This window comes from Lasioglossum baleicum, chromosome 14, assembly GCF_051020765.1.
Source record: "Lasioglossum baleicum chromosome 14, iyLasBale1, whole genome shotgun sequence".
NCBI lineage: Eukaryota > Metazoa > Arthropoda > Insecta > Hymenoptera > Halictidae > Lasioglossum > Lasioglossum baleicum.
Genome location: NC_134942.1, coordinates 7,708,857 through 7,719,461, shown reverse-complemented (window position 1 = coordinate 7,719,461; position 10,605 = coordinate 7,708,857). Strand labels below are relative to the sequence as shown.

The 10,605-nt window shown below is 50.9% G+C and overlaps 1 protein-coding gene across 1 annotated transcript in view; it reads left to right on the top strand.

Moving 5' to 3' along the window:
- Positions 1 to 7,412: 7,412 nt before the first annotated feature.
- Positions 7,413 to 10,605, top strand: part of Hgtx (HGTX homeodomain transcription factor) — a 34,688-nt gene continuing 31,495 nt past the window's right edge. Inside the window, exon 1 of the mRNA XM_076438087.1 lies at positions 7,413 to 8,989. Within this exon, the coding sequence (XP_076294202.1) occupies positions 8,197 to 8,989 (793 nt within the window). The 5' untranslated portion in view covers positions 7,413 to 8,196. The remainder of the gene's footprint in view (positions 8,990 to 10,605) is intronic.

Sequence of the window (10,605 nt, the reverse complement as noted above, 5' to 3'; positions counted from 1 at the left end):
TCAGAGTTTGAGTGGCGTGGCCGTCGTCGACGGACACGGGGATCCGTCAGCGCGTGTGAATGGACCCCCGTGACGTATTCGATCCTTGTCCCCCAAGCTTGTTCGTCGAAACGATGACTGATAGACCCGAAAAAGGAGAGAGACGGTGACTCGAGCCTGTTTGTCGGAATCGGAGCAGCTGTGCCGGCTCGGTAGCCGAAGGGCCTTTTATAGGGCCTCGACAAAGCCGACTGTCGTATTTGGACAGTATTAGCGTTAAATTTGGTCAATGAAATAGTTCGACTGGGGGCACCGGGCGTCGAACGAGCCTCGGAGACGGAGATGTGAACGTGGACCACTTTTCTGGATGCTGGCCAAGCGAAATCCCGGGGCCTGCGCACGGTTCTGCTGGCCCGCCTCGAGGCCCGGGGTCCATTATCAATCATCCATTCAGCTCCCTCTATTTCCGGCTTAACTTTATAATCGCCCGGGCCCGGAGAATAGCAGGTAGCCCAACACTTTCTGCCTCGGGCCGACCGTAATTGTAATTAGCCTATTATTCCGGGGATCGGAATTCACGTTTTAGATTCTTCTTTGCGAAGATAGACGCCGAGAATACAAGATGGCTGTTCTTTGTTCACCCACACTGGAGAGCCTTTGGTCAGACCACGAAGCAGTTTCTGATCCGTATTTAATGGTCCTTTGGACACTTCAGCGATCCTCCTGACGCCTCGCCTGGCTCTTTGTGCGTTTGATCAATTCTGACACTGGCTGCGGACCTTTATACGGAGTTCTCGTTATCATACGTTATTTAACAAAAATCAGATCGGTGATCTAGTTGCCCAGGTTTAATTTCATTGAAAGGGGGGTCGTAGTTCTTGGACAGTCAATGGGGGACGCCGAACCTGCGTCGAATCGGTGGACAACGCGCACTAATTGTAAGCGACTAATTCCGCGAGTACCGGCGGCGGCGCGAACGTCTCAATTAAGAATCCGCTCGGCGGAATAAAACGAGACGCTAAAGAGGTGAAGCTCGATCCCGGTGAAAAAGAAGCGAGACATTTATCGTCGCGGCTCGTTCTTTTTTCTTGCCGTCGCGTCGGAACGCGCGCGTCGCGTCGGTAGAAAGGGATCAGGATGCACCTACCCCGGCGGCCAGGAATTTGCAAATGAACGCTAATTGGGATTTGTTAAGCGTTTCAATTCGTCGCCGAAGACCTAATGCGGCGACTCGATTAATCGGCGCCGTTTAATCACCGGACTCCCGGCTTTATTGCCGGTTGATCGCGACAATTCAGGCACGGCCCCACCGATCCATGCGATTTTATTGGCCGATCTATCGGCTCCCCCCTTCGGCAATAATTCCGCGAGGGTTGCCGGGATTCGCGAGAGAGAATCGCGTAATGACTTTCCACGGACAGAGATAAAACCGAACGACCGGCGGCGGCCCTAGTTCTTAACGATGAATTTATCTTCTGTCGCGACGCCGATCGCGCCAACAAAAACGCCATTTTCTTCCAGTTATAAGATACAAATGGTCGACAAGCGGGCGAGAGAGCGCGCACGGCCCGATGCAAATCGGTTTTAAATTGCCCGGTTCGAAGCGGACGTTCAACGCCGCGGAGAGCCGGTTCGATGATGTATTCGAACGTCGTTGCTGCTCCCAGCATAATTACCATCGCGTGTTATTGTTGTTATAAAGTTCTACGCTGTCATTATTACCAGCATAATTGCCATCGCGCGTTATTATTATTGCAAAGTTCAATATCGGTGCCGCCGCGCCGGGCCCGCATAATTACCTCCGCGCACCGCTATCATGAAGTTGCCGGCCCGAGATGGACGGTGTTCGAGCAATTATTATTTAGTTGCACGTTAGATCAATCGAGGCAGTAGAAAATGTTCTCGCCGGTAGATGGGGGACCCTTTTAAAAATCACAGTGGTGTGCGTAGTTCATTATACCGGAGAAAATTTGTCGGATCCTGCAGCAATGACCAGCACAATTAGCAGGTGATTATCGCGACGATAAAGTCCGACACCGTCATCGTGGCCAATAAGGACGCGTTGTCGTTTTGTTACAAAGTTCGAAGGGAGCCGACGAGGTTGATGAACATTTACGAGCCTGCCGGACGATTGTAACAAGTTTCGACCGGGCCGGTAGCATTTACGGGATTAAAATGGCAGAATTGAGACGTCCCGGCGAGAGAGAGAGAGAGAGAGAGCTCGCAGTATCGGGTTTAATGGGACCATTCCGAAGGAGGCAGCGACGCGGAACGAAACGGGTGACGACTGTGAAGCCCGCACACGATAATGCGATGATCTTTCGGGGGACAATATTAATGAAACTCTGCCTGGCCGGGTACGAACCACCGGGGATCGATAATGGGACCTGCGAGCCCGCTATTTCATTCTCACCAACGAATATTAATCGACGCACGACCAACTGTGCTCTCTTCTAATTTCGTCTCAGCGTCGGGACAGTCATTCGATCGCTTAATGTCTGAGTGCTAAGTCTCTGATGAAATTATTAGGTATATAAATTAATACTTGTACAGCTTCATTTTTAATCGAAAGTACCAAATTCCGCAGCAGTTCTTCCAAAGCGATAATACATCGAAACTAAACGTGTATTAGGTATACATATAAATTAATTCTTATACAGCTTCATTTTTAATCGAAAGTACAACATTCAGCAACAGTTCTTCCTATGCGATAAAACATCGAAACTAAACGTGTTCCTCCGGCCACCCCTCGCACACTCGATTTCAGCCCCAGGGTGTCAGGATCGCTTAAAATCCGCTCTAAATAGGTGGAAATAAATCGTGTCTCCATTCACGGTTAGAACGTCGTTGAAACGTTTCGAGGACCATCGAAGCCCACATGAAAAATTAGGTGGAACGCGCGCGGTGGGAAGAAGGGGGAAAGTAGGATCTCGTAGCAGATGCGTCCAGACCCGGGCCAGGGCCGAGCAATATTCAGAGGGACGCGAATTTCGGGAATTTATATTCGGCCCGCGATTGCGCGTCTCGTGACCGCGTCCTCAAAAACTTTTTTTCCCACTGTTGTATACTATAGCTCGCGAGACTCTTCTGGACACCTCGGATCCGATAATGCTCGCGCTATTGGCTCGGCCCAAGCCCCGACTTCGAAACAAACGTTCCCGGCGAAGAAATAGGGGGTGACGATACATGGCTATGTATATGGTGATCCGTGGCTGCGTGTGGGGGCTCGAGCCAGTCACGAAGCGACTTCTCCTGTAGTTGCAAACTTTCTTTGCAGCCGCGATGATTTATCGACGATATTCTTGCGCCTTCGAAAATGCACCGCCCTGCATCCCCTTTTCGAGCCTTCTCTTGTGTGCATCAAACATGCTGAAACCTCGGCTGAGGTTTGCAGAAAAACAGAGTGATGTTGGAGATTGTTATCGCGTTCTATTTTATCGAAGGTGTGTGTGGAGAGTGTGGTGTTGTTTGTTAAACTAAAAAGGCATTGTGGGTCGATAGAACCTGTCCCATTAAGAAAGCACGGGCTGTGCACAAAAGGTTACACCTCACCGATTTTGATAAAATTTAAATACGTTGTAAAACTCAACATTCTGAACAGTTTTTTCCTAGCGGTCGCATCATTCTGACGTATACGCACGCCATTAGTAGTAGCTGCAGTTTTTCGCAAATTGTATTTCAAAAACTAAGGCGCTGTTGTTCAGAATCTTCACTCTGATAACTAGACTGCCGATGTTTATGCAATTTTCAAATTTTTTAGACAAATTTTAAGAAAGTGGAACCAAATAAAATCCTATTTTCATTGGTAATAGCATTTGTATATTCAAAATGAATAAAAATCGTACTAAATTCTGTCAAGTTTAATACTGCAGCATTTTTTGAACATTTTTGTACTTTTTTTTATACATATGTCTACTGACGACATATGAAAAATCATCGAAATCGGCGAGGAAATCTTTTCTGCACAATTACCAGGACAGTAAGCAGTCTTTATTCGATCGCAGTTATCTGTGCACGATTAAGGACCTGCGAACGAGGCCTGCGTTTCGCAGGGACTCCGTTTCGTTTCGTTTTACGGGACATAAACCGATAATTGAGCGGGGCCCCGTGAGCCAGAGGGGCGGGGGACGGTCTTTCGGTGATAAATGCCGGCTAATTTTACGCGTGATCGGCTTTTATTAACGAGGAACGATGTCACGCGCGCCCGGAAAAAGGCGAGCGGTGAACGAGAGAGGGAGAGAAGAAGAGGAGGTTCGGCTGTTGGCGAAGAAGTCATTTTACACGGACGACCCAGGGTGCCCCGGGGGCCGGCATTGTGCCCCAATCATTACACGCCGATGATTGCATTCTATTAGCCATGCAGCCCGATCCTTCGGCCGCACCCGGTAATCCGTGTCATCGTGTTCCACGGCAGATGATGGAATAACCATACAGTTAGCCACTCTATTCCTGTCTCTCTCTCGCTTTTTTTTTCTCTCTCTCTCTCTCTCTCTCTCTCTCTTTATCTTCCTCCCCGTTCCCCCTTCTGCCGATTATGTTCCCTAGTAGTCGCGTGACGCTCTCGGCGTAATCGCGCGAAAATATTGTTCGCATTTAAAACGAATAATCGTATGCGAGGCCCTGTCATGGTCGTAGGGTCCGATTCAATGGAATCAGCAACTCCTTTTAATCATACCTCTTCAGCGGATCGCCATAACTGCTCGGAATCCCCTGACACGGCGAATGAACGAAAAAGAAAGGATCTGAAACGGCAGAAACAAAGTGACGAATAAAAATTTCCTTTATTAAAGATTTTATTGAGCGCAGATCCAGCGAAATGCATTCTTAAAAACGGCAGCTCGTTTTGGAGGTCCGTCTGCTGAATTATTTACGGGATCTTCTTTTACGCCGCTTCGCTCGGCTCATCGCCGCGTGTTTATACTGCTTTTCCCTGATTTAAACGGGAATCCCCGAGTCCCGCTCCCCGGGGAGCCAGTTGAAAAGTCCACCGGGAGAATCACGGGGCGTGGATGTTTTCCGCGATGCAGTTGATTCGGCGAGCAACGACGATGCTTTCCCGAGCGGAGTCTCAACGATTCAACTCAGATATACAAGCTGAGCACCCGATCCTCGCGGAGAGACGGTTTATCGCCGGGTTCGAGATTGTGCTGCTCGCCAAACACCCACCCGGCCCGACTCATCCCGCGCTGTTCTCCGACTTTAATTAACTCCGGCACCGTGATTACGCTCCGAAGTATATTTCTATCGGAAAGAACAGAAATTAATTAGTCCGCGGAAACTCGCTCCGCGACGACGCTCGTTCTCTGAATCAAACGATCGGCTAACCCGAATTTTCGTTTTGCAATATTCTTTCTTGCTGGAATTGGAACGTTACACAGATCGAAGTATTAGAATCAATTTTGGAAAGAGAGCCAAGCTTCGAGCTCTTATTAAATTTTTGTACAATAGTAAAGCAATTTTTATTTGGACGTCTAATTTCATCTTTATCTCGAAAGTTTATTTCACGGCTCGGGGGGAACATCCACGGTAAAATGGTGGCAGTATTTTTCGGTGGAAGGCGAATAATTTTCGTATTTTCGCCCGCGACGCGAAGCACTCCGTGTTCTTCCCGACTTCGGCAGAGTATCAAAGTCGAAGTTGAAATATTTCCATTGCGCCGACCGGGGGTAAAAGTCCCGGGGAGAGGGAGGGAGTTTCAGCCGGGAATCCCCGTTCCCGAGTCCCGCCGGGAAAAATAGTGGCCGGCGTTCCTCCTCGTCCCGAATTCACGTTTAATTTCCACGAAGAAGTTTCGCCAGCTCCATTTTCCCGGGGAAACGCGGACGACACGAGAGATTGTCCTTCGCCGGAAGTTAATTTTGATTTATCGCCGCGGCCGGAGGCGGCAAGTCGAAAACTCCCGGGCGCGAATCTGTTCGTGGGAGTCTCTCTCTGTCTCTTTAGCCACTCTCTCTCGCAATGATCCGTTTCACGCGATACACGGTAGAGACGATGGCAGCCGAGATAAAACGGCTGCGATTTAACAGCTCGTGAAAACACCGGCATATGGCCGGCTCGATAACGATGTTCAATTATGCTGAATAATCTGGCGATCCTCTGTTTAAATAAGGCTGCTTTTATTAGCGGCTGATAAAGAGGCGAGACGAGCCCCGCGCGAGTATTATTATATCTCTGAAATCCCATTTTCGTAGACTGTTCCATAAAAGCCCGGGGCAAGAGACAAATGTGTTTCAACGTGCCCGAGATCATCGTCGCGGAAACGAAGTAAAAATCTTCCTCAAATGTAACCCTTTGCACTGGAATACCAACTTTATTTTACCATGATTCGAAACGATTTAATAATCTTGCTAAAAACTTTTTATCCTGTTCGATTCTCCCCGTAGTCACAGGAGGTTCGCCTCGGTGTCGTTCGAGAGCGTCGACGCAGCGGCGTAGGATCGTAAAAAGCGAGGCCCTTGCGTGGGTACACCTACACCGGGCGGAAAAGCCAGCATCGGTTCGGCGTCGCTGCCGCGGTGTCCTCTCCGCCATGGCAGTTCGGCGTGGTTGCCTGCTCCGCGGCGTTAGCGTCGAAGCTGCGGGAAAAATAGAATGTAACCGGGAGAGAATGGCCGTGGAAGAGCGACATAAATTATTCATCGTCGCCGGAGAGCGAAAGGAGCGAAAGGTTGGACCGGTGGCAGCCGATCATTAGATTGGTCGAGCGCCAGAGGGTCGGGTCGGGGCGGGTGGATTTTCGGGTGGTTAAGTTGATCCAACATTAGTTACGTCATCCGGCGCGGCTTGGCTGGGCGATGCGAGGCGAGGCGATGGCTTAGCCCCGGGGGCCGAAGTAACCGAATTCTCGTTGACACGTGCATCGCCATACGTGTGGAGGACGCGAGGAACAAGCCAAATGGACCATCGGAAGCAAATAACTCGATTTGCTCGGTCTACGCGTACTTGACTGGCTGGAAAGCTTCTAGGGGTGGTTTCGGGTGGACCGGGTGGGTTTCGGGTGGGACGTAGAAAGTGGAAACGTAACGGTACGAGGACGCGGGGAAGAGGAGTGAGAGTACAGTTGAGGAGCGGTGGGAGGCTGGGAGGGAGGGAGGGAGGGAGGGAGGTTGGAAGGAAGGAAGCGAGCAAGGAAGTTATCGAGGCGGTAGTGTCACCATAGTCATACAGAGGTGCCCAGTTGTCGAGCAAACTAGCGAGCCAGTCAGCCAAACAGCTCTGCCAGCCAGCAAGCCAGCCAGCCAGCCAGTCAGCCAGCCTCGCTAGCCAACCAGCCAGCCAGCCAGCCAGTAAGCGAACCAGCGAGTTCTTGTTTTATTCAGTCGGGATCATAAATTACGAATTTAAACACACAATGAAAGACGCTTAACAAGAAGCTAACGCGAGATTGAGAGGCCCCGCCCGAAACACCTCTTCTTCCGGAGGAACGACCGGCGCCAGCCAATCCGCGGCAAGAACCGCCCCTCGCCTGCCAACCGACCCACCGTTTCCACGCCAATCGACTCGCTTCTCTCACGGCTGCCGCGCCACGGCCGACCTATCGCCGACGGGAGACCCGAGCCCGAACACCCGAAATCCGAGCCCCCGCCGAGGAGCGACCATGCCGGGAGTAAGTCGGCCGACGAGCGAGCCGACTCGCTGCCGCTGCTACCCGATGCAACCCAGTCGCACACCACTTGGCGAGTCACTCGGCTACCCCCCATCGGTTCTCGCACGCGTCGATCCATAGACACGGTCCTGCCGGCGTTTCCGACGTCGTTTCGCAGTCTCTCTCTCTCTCTCTTTCTTTCTCTCTTTCTTTGTCTCCTTCTCTCTCTTTCTACTCTACCTCTCTATCTGTCTACCTCTTACTATCTGTCTCCCTCTCTCTCTCTCTCTTTCTTTCCCGCCGGTGACGACTACTTCTTGATCCCTGGGACAGCCCGGACCAGGCGACGCGACGGTCGCGAAGTGACAGCCGAGCCTCGGCTCGCCTAGGATGGATCGCGAGGATAGTGACCGGGACTCGTGAAGACCAGCCTCGATATTCTCTTGTATAGACCCCGTCTGTGCGACCAGTGTTCTGCGACATGTCTCGTGTGTATCAGTGAAACCAGGAAGAAAAAAGTGTACCCGCCGCCGCTTCTGTTCAGGAGCTAACTACAGAGGACTTGCTCCATAGTCGAGCGCAGAGGCTCCACCAAGATTTTCCGTCCATTGCCGAACTATGCGTGGTGCGAGATGGTGTGTTCCTTGACCAGCAATAACGCCAACAGCAACAACAACAACAATAACACCAACAACAATACGAGCAACGGTAACAAGAAGACTTGCAACGACACCGGGGGGGAACCGTGCTCGGAGGGCCGGCCGCGATCGCGATCCACTCCCGAACCGCAGCCGCCGGAGAACATGTCGTCGCTGAGTGACGCTCACAGGCGGAACAGCCACCTGGAGGGCGACAGGAGTTCCTCGGCGGGATCCTCTTTAGGCTCGTGTTCGCCTCCGCCTGCCTCGAGCCATTCACCGCCACCTCCGAGGCCACCATGGTTGCACGACTTCCACGCGGCCGCCGCGCCGCACGTTCTCCAATTTCTGAACCTAAGCGCGGCCGGCGGCAGCATGCTAGCTAGCCAACCTCTAGCTGCCCTCCACTCGATGGCCGAGAGGAGCCATCACCAACAGCATCAGCACCAGCAACATCAGCAGCAACAGCAACACCAACAACACCAGGCCGCACATCATCAACAGCAACCACAGCCCGGCTTACAACTACCCAGGATCAGCGTGCCGCTGTCCACCATCACCCAGGGACAACCGTCGCCCACGGGAAGCGGCAAACACAGTCCAGCAACCTCCATCACCTCCGTCGGAAGCAATCCCCATGGGATCGACTCGATACTGTCGAGACCAGCAGCCACGCATCCTCAGGCGCCCGTCTCCGCCACCCACGCCGCCCTGCAACCTTCGCCGCATCCTCAACACATGACGACGCCTAGATACGCGATGCACGCAGGATTCACCGCGTCCTCCGGTTCGTATCCACTCAGCTTCCTTCTTTCTTCAGTCGCAAACTGGTCACTGGGTTGTCGGCAAAGGTGTGCCGGGACCGGAATTTTATTCTCCGAAAATTTCCGGGTTACCAGGAACTTTCGGGACTATCGTTCCATTCCGTCCGATCACTGGGGTTTAGGGAACTTAGGAGATGTTGCCTTTGCGATCACCACACTAAACTCACCATTGAAATTGGTCCCTACACTCTGGGTGCGTTCCGTTTCACGCTTCAAGCGCATACACTGTATAGTGTATGCATAGAGACTCTTATACTACACTATACAGTGTATGCGCATTATGCGTGAAACGGAACGCACCCTTAGTAGCAAGTACGTCGCCGGCGACTGGTATTATCTTAGAATGAATGTATCTACTTTGTAATTAATCCCCTGATTAATCATAGATCACGGTAATAGGAAAGAAACGATTACCTTATTTACTCGCCCGCTAATGTATCCAAATCGAATTGAATAAAATGAGGAACGGCGTGTCACATATTTGTAATTTCACGCGTGAAGTGATCGATCGGCCCAACGACAAGGGACTAAAAACGACAGACCGCGTGCGGTCTCGCGAACACCTCAATCTTCCCCTTAAATTGCTTGATCGATCCTCGTGATCATTCGTGTCCTTTAAATTGTCAGAATGATAGCTAATTTTACCTAGTTCGGCCCTTAACTCTTGCGTAGCCAGCCGAAATGTATAAATAATTCTAAAGCTTTGAAGAACGACGGAAAAACCATTTCTTTCGTTCCGAAACGTCGGCGTCGTGGATTTAAGAGTTGGATCGATTCCCAGACGAAGTACGTGAAATTTTCATCCACCTTTCCCCATCGGTTTCGACGCGGCTCCATTCCCCGGACCCAAAGATTTCATCAGGAACGAGAAAAATAGAAATTCGCTCGGCCCGAGCAGGAAAAGAAAGTTCGTTTAGCTCGGGCATTGGTCAGCGATGGTTTCCACGGGTCGGGGAAGTTAGATTGAAAATCAGGGAACGATCCTCGCCGAGAAACCGAACCGGATGAGCGGCGCACGGTCGCATGATCCAAAGTTAGCATATTTTGGGTTAACCACCTGACGACGGCGGCCAACACGGCCGGGCCGGGGGGGTTCTGATCCGTTAGGAAACATGGCCTCGCAAACTATGAAACATAGCCAGGCTCTGTCGTTGTTCTTCGACGAGCCTTCAAATCCGATCTGCGAGACGAAAACGCGGTTCGAGATGCGATCGAAATTCTGTGATTTATATGTATCAACCCCCGGTTAATACCGGAACATTTGCAAACGAATGGATAACATGCAGCGGACATAAAGATCATTTATTGTTGAAGCGTCGGACGCTGTTTGCTTAAAATATTCTTTCACGGAAACCGTAAAATACGCACCTTTTCATAAGCTCGGTACATCGGCACGCTTTAATCCGATTTATTCGACACTTCGAATCACTGTCTATTAATCTCGTCGAATTAGTATCCTCGTGGCAGTCGCATTTCCCCCGCGATATCAAATGAAACCGCCGTATTAGCTTCAGCTTCTCGATTTCCAGAATTTCATTAGCTTTCCAACCGGGATAATTACGATATAAAACAGATTTAG